The 20,212-nt window shown below is 36.8% G+C and overlaps 1 protein-coding gene across 2 annotated transcripts in view; it reads left to right on the forward strand.

The window, feature by feature from the left end:
- The window catches only part of adamts3 (ADAM metallopeptidase with thrombospondin type 1 motif, 3), a 164,201-nt gene that overhangs the window by 51,083 nt on the left and 92,906 nt on the right, over window positions 1–20,212 (forward strand). For both annotated transcript variants that reach the window (XM_084114139.1, XM_084114140.1), the window contains exons 5-7: window positions 5,664–5,851; window positions 11,217–11,300; window positions 12,620–12,776. In XM_084114139.1, coding sequence (XP_083970265.1) covers window positions 5,664–5,851; window positions 11,217–11,300; window positions 12,620–12,776 — 429 coding nt within the window. The remainder of the gene's footprint in view (window positions 1–5,663; window positions 5,852–11,216; window positions 11,301–12,619; window positions 12,777–20,212) is intronic.

A 20,212-nucleotide genomic window follows, 5' to 3' on the forward strand; every position in this document is an offset into this window, starting at 1 on the left:
ATTTAAAATATATTCATATAGAAAATATATTAATACAAGTTTATATTAATATTTCACACTATTACTGTATTCACTGTATTTTTTATCATATAAATGCAGCTTTGGTGAACAAAAGAGACTTATTTCAAAAGGATTAAAACTGATTTAAACATTGAAAAGATTTTTTTAAATATATTTACAAAAGCTGAATATGTCTTGTTTAAACTACTTTAAAATGTAACTATACTTCAAAGCCTTTTTAGAGAGTAATCTATTGTGCATTAATTATGCTGTCAAATTATACATTTTCTGCCGGAGACTAAACGTGTGAGGCCAGCTGCATGTGTTTTAGTAAGTATTAATTTCATACAATATAATTTCTTAATATTCAGTATGTTGATTGTGAGCTGCAGGCTGGGTGACATGAATGGGATAATAATTAAAACTGATTGCTTCATACCTGCTTTCACTGTGGAAGAAAATGAGAATTGACACCAGAGATCACAGATAACATCAAGTCTCTTTGGGATATAGAAAACATTTTTTCTCTCCCATCTTAATGGATTCAGTGTGTTTAATAGCTAAAAAGTTGATTCTGTTTTCTCTGACGTCCTCAGAGAACTTTACTGAGATATACAGAGAAATGTACAAGAAGAGACCCTTTGAACAAACAGAAAAAGATCATTTATTAAGCTCACAATAAGATACTTAAGAGTTGTAATTAAAAATGAAAGATCACCTGACTGCCTCAAATAAGGCCGAGAATGTTGATGATGTACAGTAACTACACCATACTCCAGCTTTAGGAGGCCGGCATTTGCTAACTCAGCTGCTCTCTTTTACAAGAGTTCTCTTATGTCCTAATAAAGAGTTAAAGTAGCTCCCGGCACATTAGATCACAGCTAGTGGTGTTATACTTGAGCCCACGTGGAAGAATTCCATCAAAACTGCCTCCTGCAGAATCTTTTGATCCTGATGCTGTTTGTTATTAGCACACTGTTGCCTGCTAATTCTTTATACTTCCAGGGAAGAAACACCACCTTCACCCATCAAAGATATGGTCGTTAATCCTCACACAAGTTTTCTGTAAGTAGAGCAGAGGGATCTATTTTCGAAACCAAGATAAAATAGGGGAAAAAAAAGCGAAATCCAATCACACTGCTCTTGTCGAGAGACACTGCATAGATCCCTTTTACATCATTGAATAAAACAGTAATTGGATTCATAGATGGTTTTAGCATGCCCAATTTGTTTATCAAATAATTTCAGAGTAAGCGGATTTCATGATGATAAAGGGGCTCTGTAACTGTCAACTCAATTTGTTCATTTTGTCCCATTAAGAATGCTTTCATCATGACAGCGTGCACATTTTTTACATTCATTATTATGTAATCATGCAAAATAGTGCTTTTATGTAGAATCTTTCTATTTTAAGTAGACACCCGTGTAGACTTTTTCTCTGAGAACAAAATGAATGTAATTTTAATGTAATTTTCAGCACTCTAAAATATGGTGAGCACATCTGATAATAATGTAAAATCAAAATAATTTAAAACGAGTTAAACCGAGGCTCATGATCTTCCAAATGTTTCTTTGTGCCATCATTTTAAAATATGTGACCCTGGACTACAAAACCAGTCACATGGGTCAATTTTTTTAAATTGAGATGTATACATCACCTGAAAGCAGAATAAATAAGCTTTCCATTGATGTATGGTTTGTTAGGATAGGACAATATTTGGCCGAGATAAAACTATTTGAAAATCTGGAATCTGAGGGTGCAAAAAAATCGAAACATTGAGAAAATCGACTTTAAAGTTGTCCATTTATGTTCACGATTGTGCTGCATTCACTCACAAAAATAAATGTTTTATATATTTACGCTAGGAATGCACAAAATATCTTCATGGAACATGATCTTTACTTAATATCGTAATGATTTTTGGCATAAAAGAAAAATCTATAATTTTGACCCATACAATGTATACGTGCGACTTATGACTGGTTCTGTGATCCAGGGTCACATATGCCATGTATGCATCCAGTTTCTCCTCCACAGCAGTCTGCCACCTCCTGAATTTTTATTGTGCAGAGCGTGGCTGGCAAGGCAAACCCACTCATGTTTTACAATTGAAGAATCGAAATGAGATCGAGTTGAGGGGAACACAAACACACATTTGTTTTTTCTGTCATGGTGGGGACCTTACTTGGTCTACTGTTGTTGTTTTACAGAGGTAATGATATTTTCTGTCCCCTAATTAGGGGTGTCGCTAGATAAATCCTTGTCTGATAAATATAGCTGATAAATCCTTGTCTGATGATGGAGAGATTAACGTATACCATCCTCAGAGTCATTTACCCTGATAATATATTTCAGCATTTTTTTTTTGTGCATTTTCTATCTGTTCAGAATGTGAACTAGCAATGGCAGATTCGTGAATGAATCTCTTGGTCAAATGCTTTTGCAAGAAGGTCTAAAAATTGTTTGCAATTTAGTTTGATTGATTCAGACATTTTACTCGTGCACTGAATCATTTGTATCATTTTCTCACAACGCAACGGGATACTACAAATAAAAAGACAGCTGGATGAGGTGATATTTACTTAATATGAAACAAAACAAATGTAGAAGACATTGTGAGTCAACGATGAAGCAGCTCTTTATTCTTTTATGAACTCACTGTTACATGTTAGGAGGCGCTATGACACATGTTCTGAAAGTGTATTGAATCTGATCGAAACAAGTGATCTCATGTAATCATATGCATATTTAAAATAACGCAATCATCAACATTAAACAGCATATAGGGTAAACGTACCTATTAAGCTCACCAAAATCTACATTGAGACATTTTTAGTGCACAAGATATTGGTTTTAGTACAAGAAGTTATTTTAAAATAAAATATTAATCTCTCACACTATAATATTTCATTTTATTTTAAATGACAAAAGTATTTCAATTAAGATGTACATCATTAAATATAAAAAGTCTGGCTGTGCTTAATGGGTACGTTTTGTACCCTTTAAGCACACCCCTGTTCCCAATAAGCTCACAACAAGTTTTATTAGAAATTCTTGTTTATTTTAAACAACCTTTTTAAGGAATAATTGAAAAAAGTTTTATTTGAAGGTATAGAGTCAATCACAAAAAAAAAACAGAACACTAAAATCAAGCAACAAGGCATTCAATTTGATCAGGTAGCCTATCCTATTCATAGTGACGTGTCATTCAAACTCATTACAACATCTAGACTAGTCCACGTTCAGCTAAGTAACAGATATTGAAAAATCAAATAACAAACCAAACCAATGTGCTCCTTAAAGGGATACTCCACTTTTTTTGGAAATAGGCTCATTTTACAACTCCCCCAGAGTTAAAGAGTTGAGTTTTACCGTTTTCGAATCCATTCAGCCGATCTCCGGGTCTGGCGGTACCACTTTTAGCATAGCTTAGCATAATGAATTGAACCGGACAAGACCATTAGCATCTCTCTAAAAAAAATGACCAAAGAGTTTTGATATTTTTCCTTTTTAAAACTTGACTCTTCTGTAGTTACATCGTGTACTAAGACCGACGGAAAATGTAAAGTTATTTTACAACTCTTTCTTTCTAAAAAATGCACATTTGAGGGGCTCCTCTTCTGGTGAAAGTTTTCAGACAGCTTTCAAAATAGCCACCAGACAGTGTGAACACATGGATACACATATCTCAGTGTGCAATGGTCTGATTGGTTTAAAATTACAGGAGGTATATAGTAACAAACACATCAATTGGTTAATACATCAAATAGGATAATACATTGCTGTTTCTTTTTATAATCTGAGCTCCAAGATGGTAGTGTGCTTAATGGGTACTTGAGCTTAATAGGTACGTTTACCCTAAATCAAAACTGCCTAATGTTACTGAATGAAATGTTGGCCCAGGACAAGCTATAGGATTGTGAAGCTTTAGGGGTGTTGATGGACTCGATCTATATGATCTATATGTTTTGATCATTGTTCTGAATCCGATTCAGATGTAGTCTTTGACAAAAGTGTGTTTTTTCTCAACTTTTTGCTCAAAATGTAGCTATTTTATGAAACTTACCCATATTCAAGTGTTAATAGAAAAAGAGTGCATGAAGCTAGAATAAAACAGTTTTTTTTTTTAAAGCAGAGGGTCTGTTCTTTCTTTTGATATATTGCATGTTCAGATATTTACAACCAAATATTCTGGGGTCCATGAATGTTTTGTGAAAATTATCAAAAATGCTGGCCCTGGCTGGAATTATTATTTTTTTTTTTAAACGATGACGGTAAAATATTTAAATGTGCAGTGAACGAGTGCCTTTCTCCACTGAAGTTCTATGATGTTCAAAGCATTTCTAAGGATGCCGATTTTTAGAAGGCAGACGGAGATGGCGAATGGGAAAATGGTGTGTGTAACATTAGCAGCACGTTTGATAACGTAGTCAAGCAAAAGGCTAATCATATTAATTACCGTTATGTGTCCTGACGTTGTAAAGAGCGATACCTTTGTGCAGTGTTTACTACAGTAACTTGAGGAAACTCGAGTGGGTCTCTGAGCTGGTGTGAGTGATTGGAGGCGGGGCTAACTTGCATATTCATGAATCCACGTATACTAAGGGTGTAGAGTTACATTCAAGCTATTTTAAGGCATGAAGAATTTTTTTTTCATTTTGGTGGTCAAAGATGAGTTTAAAGGGATACAATTACTGACTACAGGGAGACTTTAAGACATTTAGTATGTTTATTAAGCTGTTTTCATTGTGAGGCCTGGTAAAACCTGAGGATATTAAGAAGGTTATAATCTGCCCACAAATAGTACAAACTGCTTTCTTTAATATAGACATGACATCTCATTAATGACATAACATAAGCCTGTTAATAAATATGTTTGCAATAAATCATAACCAAACAAATATTACAATTGTATGACACACATTAATAAGCATAACTATGGCATACAAAATAATACTGTAAAATCCTGACCCATACACACTTTTTGAGTTTTGCAGTCTAGACATAGTAGATTTCCACTGGTGATCTGGATGGTCTCATTTGCCATCATAAGTCATTTTTAGAATTGGGGCCGGCGGGTTACGCAGGTTTGCCATGTGTGTTCTATCCTTGCTTTGCCATTTGTGAATGGCAGCCCCTCAGGAGAATGAAGGTGTGCATAGAGACGCTGTGGACCAAGGAACCTGCGAGGGACACACGGCACGTCTGAGCGTGAGGGGAAGCCCTGTGCTTTTTGAACTGGAACCTCAGAGACGTGTTTACTCTTCTGCGAGCTGGGCCACACAAGAATGCGTGTGTCATGACGGGATGTAGGAGCCGAGGAATGTTCCTTACAATCCCCACACTGTAGGCCAGAGCCAGCCAAAGAGCAAGATGTTTGGAATATTTATTTTAGCATCAGCGTTTAAAAGACACACAGATTTAAAAGACATTGGTTTATAGTCTGGATTGATGCTGGATCATGAAGAGCCCTTGTTAGGATTGCTTTCTGTTGTTCTTGGCTGGCACCCACTTGCACTCTGTGAAGAAGAAGAGAAAAAATAAAACTTGCAAGGAGCTAGTGCATAGTAATGCAAAGATGCCCTTAATATGTTTAATATGCTGGTGTTGTCAAATGATTAAGATCAGGTGCTTTTTTGAGACTAACCATTTTGTCTTGCAGAGCCTGAATTGAATGTTCCAAGGGTGCTGGACAGTATTGCTAAACAAGTCAAAAGGACAGTCAGGAGACGGAGGCACGCTGGTGACGATGACTACAATATTGAGGTGCTGCTTGGAGTAGATGATTCTGTTGTCCGTTTTCATGGGAAAGAGCATGTGCAAAACTATCTCCTCACCCTCATGAACATTGTGAGTATCCTATCATCTTTAGCAGGGCTCAACCGGATTGCCTATTTAATTACTTCATTACTTCATTTATTTATTTTGGGTGCTAGAACACAATATTATTATATATATACATACATATACATACAGGGCTTGACATTAACACCCGGCAACCCGGTTGAATTTTATATAATATACATTTTCAATTGTAGTCTTTTTTAAAAAGGCATCTGAAATAATAAACTAAGTTCAGTCAAGTGATTTTTTTGATACAGTACATAACGATACTGAAATATCTGAAACTCTTCGCAGGATACACAATTCCAGCTGCGCGTTCTCGCTCTCTAATCTCTCCGACAGCGAGTTGACAAGAGTTTACTCACTCGATTAATTTGCTCTGGATAAATATTGTTGGTGTTACAGGGCTTGAATTTGGGATTGCGCGTATTCAGCATAATTTTACTAATTCCCGCAGATTTTGTGCTCACACCCAAAGTGCGTGCACGTAAAGACAAGTATATTGGCTATATAAAACAGTATGATGTGTCTGTGCGTCAGGTCTTAAAGTGACAGCACCCTATATATATTTATATACAGTGAGGAAAATAAGTATTTGAACACCCTGCTATTTTGCAAGTTCTCCCACTTGGAAATCATGGAGGGGTCTGAAATTGTCATCGTAGGTGCATGTCCACTGTGAGAGACATAATCTAAAAAAAAAAAATCCAGAAATCACAATATATGATTTTTTAACAATTTATTTGTATGATACAGCTGCAAATAAGTATTTGAACACCTGTCTATCAGCTAGAATTCTGACCCTCAAAGACCTGTTAGTCTGCCTTTAAAATGTCCACCTCCACTCCATTTATTTTCCTAAATTAGATGCACCTGTTTGAGGTCGTTAGCTGCATAAAGACACCCCATACAATCAGTAAGAATCCAACTACTAACATGGCCAAGACCAAAGAGCTGTCCAAAGACACTAGAGACAAAATTGTACACCTCCACAAGGCTGGAAAGGGCTACGGGGAAATTGCCAAGTAGCTTGGTGAAAAAAGGTCCACTGTTGGAGCAATCATTAGAAAATGGAAGAAGCTAAACATGACTGTCAATCTCCCTCGGACTGGGGCTCCATGCAAGATCTCACCTCGTGGGGTCTCAATGATCCTAAGAAAGGTGAGAAATCAGCCCAGAACTACACGGGAGGAGCTGGTCAATGACCTGAAAAGAGCTGGGACCACCGTTTCCAAGGTTACTGTTGGTAATACACTAAGACGTCATGGTTTGAAATCATGCATGGCACGGAAGGTTCCCCTGCTTAAACCAGCACATGTCAAGGCCCGTCTTAAGTTTGCCAATGACCATTTGGATGATCCAGAGGAGTCATGGGAGAAAGTCATGTGGTCAGATGAGACCAAAATAGAACTTTTTGGTCATAATTCCACTAAACGTGTTTGGAGGAAGAAGAAGGATGACCGGGGCCATGTATTGTGAGATTTTGGGGAACAATCTCCTTCCCTCAGTTAGAGCATTGAAGATGGGTCGAGGCTGGGTCTTCCAACATGACAATGACCCGAAGCACACAGCCAGGATAACCAAGGAGTGGCTCTGTAAGAAGCATATCAAGGTTCTGGCGTGGCCTAGCCAGTCTCCAGACCTAAACCCAATAGATAATCTTTGGAGGGAGCTCAAACTCCGTGTTTCTCAGCGACAGCCCAGAAACCTGACTGATCTAGAGAAGATCTGTGTGGAGGAGTGGGCCAAAATCCCTCCTGCAGTGTGTGCAAACCTGGTGAAAAACTACAGGAAACATTTGACCTCTGTAATTGCAAACAAAGGCTACTGTACCAAATATTAACATTGATTTTCTCAGGTGTTCAAATACTTATTTGGAGCTGTATCATACAAATAAATAGTTAAAAAATCATATATTGTGATTTTTGGATTTTTTTTTTTAGATTATGTCTCTCACAGTGGACATGCACCTACGATGACAATTTCAGACCCCTCCATGATTTCCAAGTGGGAGAACTTGCAAAATAGCAGGGTGTTCAAATACTTATTTTCCTCACTGTATATGCAGTATATATATACATTTATTTATACACACACACAACATTGAAAATAAATAAATAATGTATGGAACAATAAAATAATGAAACTGGTGATTACCATGCAGATACCAATCCCAAATTCACTGACATGCCCCTCAACTGGCCCAAAACTGTCTCAGTCCCATGACCATCAAGCCATCTTTACTGTTGAGCAACCCACCTTTAATTTTGCTTGAACAATTTGCAAGAATTAATGTCAATATATTCAAAGGAAAGCTGTACTTTCTTTTGTGGAGGATTTATATGCTTTTTCATCTTGATGTGGCACACAACAAGGCATAGACCAAATGTGGCATACTTGAGGATGTGGCTGAGAAATAAAGTAGCTACAAAATAGCTATGGCTATAACACTCATAACATTTTAAGATTAAACCGCTGCTTTTGAGAAATTTAGAAGTCCTTCCTCCAGTAGATGTCCCTGCTGCTCTGTATACCTGTGCATTGATGAGATGTACACTACAATATTTAAAAAACCCTCACTTAAGATTGGCCCAGCATTCAGAATGTAATAAGCTCTGTATAAAAATGTAACATTGCTACAACTTTCACACATGCAGACTTCTGTGGTTAGGCCCCTTGCATGCTTATTTAAAGCCCTGCTGCCTGAAGAGGACAATTTTCTGTATCAAACAGAGCTTCTGTTTAATTGCATGAGGCGGCTGGGATGAAGAGAGGGGGGAGTTGGTAAGAGACTAACCATCCTCTGCTGATTTAGAGAGTTGTTTAGGCAATCTGTGTTCATATGCCAATGGAGAATTTAATCATTTTGCACGGGTATATTTTTGCTGCTCCCTACAACAAATTACTACAGCAACACAGATCTGCTGAGGCATAGTTTTTATTTCTGTGCCCCTCCCCTTCTTTTAAAAGCTGTCTAAACATGCATATAAAAGTAGTTATTTTTTTCTGTAACATAATTGTTTTTCTCACCTTTCCCTTCTGAGTGTAGAGTTTGTGGCAGACCCGACAGCTTCTGCCAGTTTTAAGGTGGAAAATAATGTAGGAGGAAAAATTGTTTGCAGTATTAGCTAGATTATTTTTGAGGGAACTGTCAGAACAAATTGTAGTAATACTCATAAGAGTTTATTAACCTTTTCCAGTTAATTTTATTGTATTTATTTATGTTCTTTTGTTGTTTGCTGTTTTAGGGATTTATAAAAAAAAGTATATACACTATAATGATATGGTTCCATTTGTTAACATTGGCATATGAACCTGAACGAGCAATGAACAATACTACTAATACTACAATGAACATACAGCATTTATGAATGTTAGTTAATGTTAGTTTCAACATTTACTAAAACTTTAAAGTCAAAAGTTGTATCTGACTAACATTGACATTAACATTTTTATTAACTAACATTATCGGAGTTTAATAAATGCTGTAAAATTTTTAGAGGTTAGCTAATAAATTCAGTAAAAATGTATATCTCATTGTTCATGTTAGTTAATGCTTTAAATAATGTAAACCAATGAGACCTTATTGTAAATTGTTACTATATGGCAGAACAAAGGGACCGTATGAAAGATCTTCAGCATGCCTACTTTATGCCTCCTTCTGATTGTTCATGCTCTGCTTAGGAGAAGAGATCTCGACACAAATTCAACACAGATGTGCATTTAGATCCACCAAAGTTGTCTCTCTTCTCTGTCATACAAATGACCAGGACAATCTGAACTTTTTATTTACAGAATCATAAGCTTAAAACTGCTTAACTGGGCCAATTTGTGTCAATCTGATAAGAACAACAGTTGAATCATATTTTGAAGCATTTTCAACAAAATTTCAACACTTTCAATTAATATATCAATTATTAGTTATATCATTTTATTATTTATTATATCAGCATCACAGAAAGAAAACTCTTAATGTAACTCCCATCGTCAAGTCAATTAACCAACCAACCAGTTTATTCATATGTTTCTTAGGAAAAGTTCACTAAAGTCATGAGGGGGGAATGTGTGTAACAATATATGTATAAAATAACAATTTTTGGAAAAAATAACATTACGATGTCCAGAAATAAATTTCAATAGTACATTGGGTTTAATTTGTCGTTTAATGAGATCTACTATATCAGCCCAGGCTCATTCGAAAAACGTACCTGTGGCAACATTTTTGCAAAACGTCGCAACTGAAATGTCCAGTAAGTGGCGCTAATAGCGTGTTTATTTTTTTTCCGGAACAGATGAACGTGAATATGTCAACGTTTTATTATGTAGGAGTTTGTACGTATCACATCACTGCAGTTCTGAATTGAAATGTCCAGTGAGTAGCGCTTAATGCTTAATGCTCCATTATTTTTTACAATAACGTACACCTACACTAAACCCTAAACCTACCCGATAGTGTTAACAAAAGCAAATGCGACATAAAAAGGTAATCATGGCCTTTTAGCTTGATTTTGAACTTTTAGTTCTTGTGTTATGACTCTTTCACAGGGTTCGTACCCGAGCTCTCCGCATCACAAGTACAATTCTGTACCAACTGAGCTACTGAGCTACAAGTCAGTTAAACTGAACATATGGAACTGGTTAAATGATGCAAACTCCAAAATATATTTGTTTACAAATCATGCACTGTGGTAAAAAGTGTTTTGAGGTCATAACATAATTGTGCAAGGAGCCGCGTGAAAACAAGTCTTTATTAATCCATAATAGCTAAGAGAAGGTTAAGCTCCAGAAGGTTTCGATGAAACATTTGTACATTTAGGATGTAGTCATTCAGTACAGCATCACACCTTGCATTCAAACAGCAAAACTGTGCCTTTAAAACGCAGCACCCCACACAGCAGGCTCTTAGCTAGGTGGAGAAGGAAAAACATCTGAACCTTTAAAAAAAGGCCTCTGTATGACCAGCTAAACACTGGGCCCTTTTCATTTACCAACCTTTCATAGGCTTTTCCATGCCAACCGTAGCCTCAAGTCCTGTCTAAAAACGCCTTCTATGCCTCAGAGAGCCACTCTTATGGGTCTGAGATCCATTTCCTCCCACTCTCTTTATCTTGATTCTGTTGTTGAAAAATCTTTGCTTTCTCTTGCTCATTGTCAATCATGGTGAAGTTTCAGAAATGGAATTAAGCAGCATTTGTTTTCACAGTCCCTGGAGTTGATAAAATCAGTAGCTGTCATAATTGACTAGGTGGAGTATGATGCAACTTATCTTTGCCTGATATCCCTTTTCCCCTTTGTGGCAGGATCAATGTTTTGTTGTTTTATTATGTTGAATTTAGGGGATAATAATGTAATTTTCATCATGTGTTTACAGGTGAATGAGATCTACCACGATGAATCATTGGGAGTACACATTAATGTTGTGCTTGTGAGGATGATAATGCTTGGATATGCTAAGGTAAAATACAGCTAAATATCTCTTTTATCAACCATAATGGGTCATATCATATATTTCTTACATAAGATGTAATATTTTATATCTTTATTTATTTATTTACTTAATTTTTTCATGACAACACTCTCTCTGACTATATTAACCCATTAATGGCCTTTTTATTTTTGTATCTGTTTTAATTTAAATTTTTAAATTTTAGTAATTTTGCCATGTTTTTGTCTTTTTTATTAGTTATTGCTTTTTTAAATGTCTGTATAGTTTTTGTTTTTGTATATATTCACTATATAGTTATATAAGTTAAACCAAATTGAGAAATGTTGCTTTGACAACTAGCAGTAATAAAATACGTTTTATTTCATTTTATTGTATTATTTAAAATTTATTAGTAGCAGAAATGCTTTTTTATTGGTTTTAGTTTTAGTCAACAATAGCCCTGTAATGTTGCCAGGTGCATCTATCGGTAAACACACAGAAATGGCAGCATGGACACAATTATTATTATTATTATTTATTTTTTTTACTTAACCCCCTCCCCCCTGCCATTTCAGCATGTCAGTTACTGTCACAGTTTAGTTTGATGGGTTTTGATTTCATTTTCAAAGACTCTTTGTATGTTTATCTTTGCTTCCGGTTTCCTCGTTCCTCTGTTCCCTTTATCATCAGTTACCATGGTTTTTCATTATATGATAAATTAATGGACACCTGTCTGTACTTTAGTTCGTTTTCCTCATCTTTCTCCTCATCATCCTTTGTGGATCTAACCATGACAGTTACCACCACAGTTTTGAAATGTGCAATAATTTGGTGTGTAGAGGAGGACAGGGAGAGCACAACAACTGTCGGTAGTCTAACTAATTATATCTGTCTAATTATGACAGTATCTAAACCTCTCACTAATGCACACAGCCATTCACAATTGAAAGCAAAAAATACATAAAAATATACTATTTTGTGAGCTCATAATTCAGTCCACAAATACACAGAGGTCATTTTATGTCTGTTTTGTAATACACAAATAATTGCAACATGGTTTGTTCTTTGCCAAATACATGTTAATGTGATTAATAACTAAAATGTATTAGGAAAAAAGTAGCTACAACAAAATGGAATTTTAGTTTATTGTACTGTACTTTGCAAATGAAAAGGTTTGAATTTCACCTTTAAGTATCTTGACTACTCTCTTGACTATTAATAAACAGGAGCTTATCTTAAAGACGTTAAACAAACAGACACACAGTGAATAATGTGAGTCAGTTTAAGGTGTTTTATAGATTAATGAATGCTGAAAGTGTCCCCTAATGAGTCTCTAATCTTTTTCTCAGTCCATCAGTCTCATTGAACGTGGCAACCCTTCACGAAGCCTGGAGAACGTGTGCCGGTGGGCATTCGTCCAGCAGAAAGAGGATCCAGAGCACTCAGAGCATCACGACCATGCTATCTTCCTGACCCGGCAAGGCTTTGGCCCCACCGGGATGCAAGGTTTGACTTTTTTGGTCTTTAACATGCCTCAGACTTTCCAACAATTCCTCCCTTGTCATGTATAGCATTTTTCACACACAAAATAACTTTTGTAACTTTTTGTATTTAAAATGTACAACATTTATGTAAGAGTGAATACATTATGAATCCATTTTCCAAACCATGTTTTTGTCTTATCCTGAATCACTAAGGTACACCTATAAAAAGTGTTTATATTGGGACTATTTTAAGGGCCGCACCGCTTTCTCCTTGTTTCCACAAGCGTTTGCGCTCCCGTAACGTCTGTCGTTGCTATGCAACCATGAACTGCGCTCTCCATGACATGATGACGAGGAAGTATCAGCAAAGAATGAATTGATTTCCAGCCCTTGCATTAGCTTTACTACTAGATATATTTATGGAGATGAGAAATAAAAACCCGCCCTGTACAGCTATGATCAGCTGTTCGGCCGAGCTTTCGATGTTGTTACAAAAAGGCCGAAGCTGATCGGTTGGTTTTTGTCACATGACCTGCTGTGCACTTGCGGCATTCTGAAAAGTTGAGACGTTTTCAACGTCACTTCTATTATGAGTGCGCTTGCTGCGCCTACATTATTTTTTTATATGCACTGTTTGTGGACTGTGATTTTGAACTGATAAGTGACTAAATGTCACAGAGCCTATTATGTATGGAAGACTAGGAATGCAGGATTTGTTGTGACACCTTATAAACCGAAAGAATAAGGAATAGCATAAATCAATTTAATTAAAACAAAAATGTAAATGAATAAATCATTTTAAAATGGACAAATGAGTTGACATTTAAAATTGTTGTGCAATTCTTGTTTTATGTTAAATGTTTGATTATTCATGTTAAATGTAAAAATGTTAAATAAAATAGAACAATACATTAATAAATAGTAGGCCTATATTAAAAATAAATACATATTAGACTGTTTATTCACATGTTTAAAACATAGTTTAATAAAGCCAACATTTAAAAACATTTTGGCAGTTTTTTTTTTCTTTATCCATTGAAAATCTTGTTAAAATATGCTATTATAAACTCGTAGGGGCAACAAATGAACTTCCGACTCTCTCCCGTGCCATTCAAAGTAGATATAAGATGGGCTGTCATTGGACAGTAAAAATGACCGTAGGCTGTACGGTCATTAAAGTGGTAATGTTTGCACTTAGGTTTTATTACGCATTTAGCAGAGTATTGCAAGAAGCTGCTTACATTAACCTTACTTTCGAAAAAATAAATAAATACAATCATGATTTTTCATGAAAAATTATGTTAGAATTGTAGGCCTAAAATACCTCGGTATCAGCTTGTTTTCATCAATGGTATAATTAATACAATTACAATTAATGTGGTTTGTCATGATTAATTTTTGTTCATAATCAGTAACAAACAAAAAAAAAATACAACTTTTTATTTACAACACAACATAATCCAAAGATACACAACAAAGGACAAAAAGAGCACATTATTGAACACACTGATCTAAAGACAGAGACTTGAACAGTCACACACCTTTGTGCCATTGCTGAAACATAGTACATACCTGTCATTTCCAAGGCGTTTGATTTTTCATTTTACCATGTTCATGTACAGAGACTCATCTGAATGTTTAAGTCAGCAGGTATCATCAGTGGGGCATCTGGTCCCTGTAAAAAAAACAAAACAAAAAAAACAACAACGAAACACCTGTGAACATGCTGATATCAAGATAACCTATAGGGCTGCACGATTTTGGGAATACATTTTAGATTTTTCTGGTTAAAATTGCGATTTAATTTACAAAATACATACAGTATATATGACCACAAGGTTTGTTGTGCCTTGTAGGCATATATGTTTTGGGCTGCATAAAATAATAATAACAATAGCCTATAGCAGGTCGCCTATAAATCGTTAAAAAGGAACACTTCAGTAACACTACACTAGAGAAAAATAAATGTATTATTATGTTACTTCAAATGTTTCCATTCGTTATGACGTTATGAAATGAGATTGGAGTAAAACCATGCCTAATGTTTGGCCTAATGCTTTTCAAACGCACAGCGCGAGTGACTCAAAACTCACAGCGTGTGCAGAGAACATTTACTGAATGTGGAACTTCGAATCGCTCCAAACTATGAAACATTATTGTTACCACATTATACATATCTACGTTTGAGCACATATCCACAAACACAGTATTTAACAGTAAACATGGGTCTAAACATTATAATATTCACCATATTAGAGTAAACACTCATACTAGCCTACTTTTATATCGTGCTGTTTTATTATCGAACATAAAAACATCCTCGTGTCGTACATTTTAGTCTGGCACCAGTTTGACTAGTTGCTACAATGTAAAGTTTATACAACAATAACATGCTTACTATTATGAGTGGAAATGTCTTACCTTAAAAATCTTTCTCATCTTCAAATCGCATTCCTCTAATTCTTCTGAGGTAAATCCAAGCACAGCACAAAACAGTCTTCCAAACTCGATGAAAAGCAGAGTCTGAGGTCTCTGATTCTTTGTTTTTGAGGTGGTGGGGCATTTACAGGTCTGCGTTCCTTCACGTGGACGATTTGCATGTTAATTGCTCTTGCGCTCGTGGGTGTGGTCACATTAGAGCTAATGAGCACAGGCTGGAGAAACTGTACATCTCATTGCTTTCACATACTTACTTATTTACTTAAACATATAATTTTTGTTTTTGATATAATTTACATCATTTAAAAAGAGAGACTTGTTTCATGTCTCATGTCAGTGTGGCAAGCATTCACTGAGTTACAGATCATTTTTTGTTTTAAACTGGTAGATTTTAGAATGTTGTAGGCAATTATTTTGCAAGTAATTACATGTTTAATTTTGTCTTGCCTGGATCTTTGGTGTAAACCCGTGAACACCAAAATAAAATAATTTCAAAAATCTTGCTTCCAACGTCCCCCGTTGTTCTCTGAATGCCCCCTGGGTACCACTACTGTAAGAAATGCTGCCTGGTGTAAAAACTCCTCTTCAGACAGATGGTAGATGTGTAAAGAGGTTCACACTATTGGAAAGAGAGACATGAAAGCGCCCTTACATAAGCACATAAGAAAAAGGGATTTTGTTGTCTAAGGATTGAGGCGGCTGCTGAAGCAGCAGTCCTCTCAGGGCATATCTCCTTCAGCACTGACACAGTTCACACAGTGCACATTTAACGTCTATTCAACCTGACAGGAAAACTCGAGCTTTCCCGAGAAGAGCACTGATCTCAGCGTGAAGTGTTTATGCTGTCACTGCGACTCTCGCATTTCCTTTATCATGCCACTGTATGTACTCAACAGCCCTTGTTAATCATCCGAGAAAAGCTCTTTGGCCTCTCCACCTACCTGTGGCGCATCATTTGTCTGGCAATGGTGATATTGAGCTAATCAAAGCCGATGTGTTTTATTGGCTTATTGACACCAGATAAGAATATAGCTTTAGAGCCGAGTGCTTAGAGGTACTTACTTACTATTATGATAGGCAACAATCTTACATTTAGGAGCAATTTATTTATCAAACACTTCTTATTCATTTATATATACATTTTTAAATCAACTTATCATTTCAAATACTAAAGTCCCGACAGAAAGTAGCACGTTTTTGTTTCTCTTGCTTGGCTTCCTCCTCTTCTTGTTCCTCTTCTTCTTTTTCATTCTTTCCACTGGTAGGGAATCCCATGTCTTTTGCTATTCTGTATTAAAATAAAATACAGTACACACCCAATGTTCTCATAATGTACTAATCTTTTCACTTCCGAACAACTATCACTAGTGCGTGCATGCGAGTCAAGTTCACGTTGTACGTAAACCTGTTGTGAAGCGCGAAGTGAAGTGTGATGTAAGCGCGCTGTGAAACTCACGCGAGAACTGGCGTCTCTGTTCTCCTGTCTTGTTTGTTTCTCATTGTTATTATCTGTTACTGTTTGTATTTTGTTGTAAGCATTAATAAAAAAAATGCTTACGTCACGATTCAAGTTACGTCAAGCATGAACTCAACCCTCTCATGCACGCTGCAGGTGACATTTGGTTGGAAGCGATTAGTCTACAGTTTAAAACGTTTAAAATATTGGTAGTTTTCTTACAAACACTTAACGTTTCACTTCAGAGGCGTTGATTCATCCATTGTGGTTCTATGGATTACCGTTGTTATTGCTGTACATGCTGTTTGACTTTTAGGAACCCACGAGCTTGCTTTAGCAGATATTATTTATTTTTCTAAAAACTTTTGTTTGTTTTCATCTAAAGAAAGAAAGTTGTATACATTTTGGATGCCATGAGGGTAAAAGATGAGTAAATGGTGAGGACATTTCTGGGTGTACTGTATTTTCTTTTAATACATAATACAGAATAGCAAGATGCATGGGATTCCTTCTTAAAGGGAACCTATTATGCAAAATTAACTTTTATAAGGTGTTTGAACACAGATGTGTGTCCACAGTGTCTATAAACAAACAGCCTATAATGGTAAAAATCCACCCAATACTTTTTTTATAATCCCCATATATCATTATCAATCTCTCAGAACAAGCTGTTTCAAATTTCCCCCTACGCCTACGTAAGAGTAGGGAAACCCCACCCATGACTGGTGACGATCTGCACTAGATCCCGCCCTGAGTGAGAAGCAGCAATCCGACATTATAACCACAAACAAAACGATAACTGGTCTACCTCCATGCAGCATATATTTTCTGGTTATCCTAATACAGTTCACACACAAGCACCTATACAACAGTTTATAGATCAAAATGACAGTACAGGCTTGTCGATGAGATGAATTAACAAATTCAATCGCATCAAATTTCTGTGTTGTTGATGGCTGGTTAGAGGGCGGAAAAGTGAGTGCTTCACCATTTCAGTTCACTGTTCAGTGTTGCCGTGGTCATTCGCCTGTGTACTCCAGTACTGGTGATGGGTCCCATTTCCTGAAAGAGCAACACGGGTGCGTTTGCGTCTTTGTCAAGATGTCAGTCCACCCGTGCGTTCCCTGTCCCCCCAAATGGACGGTCAAAATAGCTGTATCACGTGTTTGTGGAAATATATATATATATATACAGTGAGGAAAATAAGTATTTGAACACCCTGCTATTTTGCAAGTTCTCCCACTTGGAAATCATGGAGGGGTCTGAAATTGTCATCGTAGGTGCATGTCCACTGTGAGAGACATAATCTAAAAAAAAAAAAATCCAGAAATCACAATATATGATTTTTTAACAATTTATTTGTATGATACAGCTGCAAATAAGTATTTGAACACCTGTCTATCAGCTAGAATTCTGACCCTCAAAGACCTGTTAGTCTGCATTTAAAATGTCCACCTCCACTCCATTTATTATCCTAAATTAGATGCACCTGTTTGAGGTCGTTAGCTGCATAAAGACACCTGTCTACCCCATACAATCAGTAAGAATCCAACTACTAACATGGCCAAGAACAAAGAGCTGTCCAAAGACACTAGAGACAAAATTGTACACCTCCACAAGGCTGGAAAGGGCTACGGGGAAATTGCCAAGCAGCTTGGTGAAAAAAGGTCCACTGTTGGAGCAATCATTAGAAAATGGAAGAAGCTAAACATGACTGTCAATCTCCCTCGGACTGGGGCTCCATGCAAGATCTCACCTCGTGGGGTCTCAATGATCCTAAGAAAGGTGAGAAATCAGCCCAGAACTACACGGGAGGAGCTGGTCAATGACCTGAAAAGAGCTGAGACCACCGTTTCCAAGGTTACTGTTAGTAATACACTAAGACGTCATGGTTTGAAATCATGCATGGCACGGAAGGTTCCCCTGCTTAAACCAGCACATGTCAAGGCCCGTCTTAAGTTTGCCAATGACCATTTGGATGATCCAGAGGAGTCATGGGAGAAAGTCATGTGGTCAGATGAGACCAAAACAGAACTTTTTGGTCATAATTCCACTAAACGTGTTTGGAGGAAGAAGAATGATGAGTACCATCCCTAGAACACCATCCCTACTGTGAAGCATGGGGGTGGTAGCGTCATGCTTTGGGGGTGTTTTTCTGCACATGGGACAGGGCGACTGCACTGTATTAAGGAGAGGATGACCGGGGCCATGTATTGCGAGATTTTGGGGAACAACCTCCTTCCCAAAGTTAGAGCATTGAAGATGGGTCGAGGCTGGGTCTTCCAACATGACAATGACCCGAAGCACACAGCCAGGATAACCAAGGAGTGGCTCTGTAAGAAGCATATCAAGGTTCTGGCGTGGCCTAGCCAGTCTCCAGACCTAAACCCAATAGAGAATCTTTGGAGGGAGCTCAAACTCCGTGTTTCTCAGCGACAGCCCAGAAACCTGACTGATCTAGAGAAGATCTGTGTGGAGGAGTGGGCCAAAATCCCTCCTGCAGTGTGTGCAAACCTGGTGAAAAACTACAGGAAACGTTTGACCTCTGTAATTGCAAACAAAGGCTACTGTACCAAATATTAACATTGATTTTCTCAGGTGTTCAAATACTTATTTGCAGCTGTATCATACAAATAAATAGTTAAAAAATCATACATTGTGATTTCTGGATTTTTTTTTTTTAGATTATCTCTGTCACAGTGGACATGCACCTACGATGACAATTTCAGACCCCTCCATGATTTCTAAGTGGGAGAACTTGCAAAATAGCAGGGTGTTCAAATACTTATTTTCCTCACTGTATATATATATATATATATATATATATATATTAGGGCTGGGAATCGATAAAAAAAAATTAACTAATTAATTGCGCAATTTGCTGTAATTAATTGCAATTAATTGCATTTTCCCTAAGCTTGTAATCTTCAATATTTAGACTTAGAATAATTAAATTAAACAGGGAAAAAAAGGAACAGAAAATAGCCCTATATTAAAATAATATTAAACATCAATATATCAATATATTATAATTTTTCAATAAGCACTCAACATAATCAATTTAACAGATTTTTTTTTTTTTTTTTTTACTAATTATCAAATAAAATATAGTCCTGCAAAGCTATTATTACCAGAGCATGTGATCAGAGCAGGTCATTTTACCATTGTTGCCCAGCATGGCTCTATACCAGCTCAGCAAACAGAAGTCTACTCAGAGACAATTTATCTACTACAGAGAAATGTCACGTTATTTGAGCGGACTTTACTTTTCCAGTGCGTGATCGGTACATGATTGGAGCGTTTGGGTCGTTAAGGACAGAGCAGAACGCGTAGCGCAAACACGGAGCAGAACATTAAGCAGAGAGCGCCAACACACACACACACATACACACACACACACGCACACGCGGAACGGAGACCGCGGCGCACACACGGAGCGGAAAAAACCCGCTCATGAAAGCTGCGCGAGAATGAAACGTGATCGCCGAACACGGAGGGGCGGGACGGCCTTTTCAATAGCAGCCGCAACAGGAAATCATTAAAACAAGGCAAAAAAAAGTGTG

Source organism: Abramis brama (genome assembly GCF_963993115.1).
Source record: "Abramis brama genome assembly, chromosome: 5".
NCBI classification, from domain to species: Eukaryota; Metazoa; Chordata; class Actinopteri; order Cypriniformes; family Leuciscidae; genus Abramis; species Abramis brama.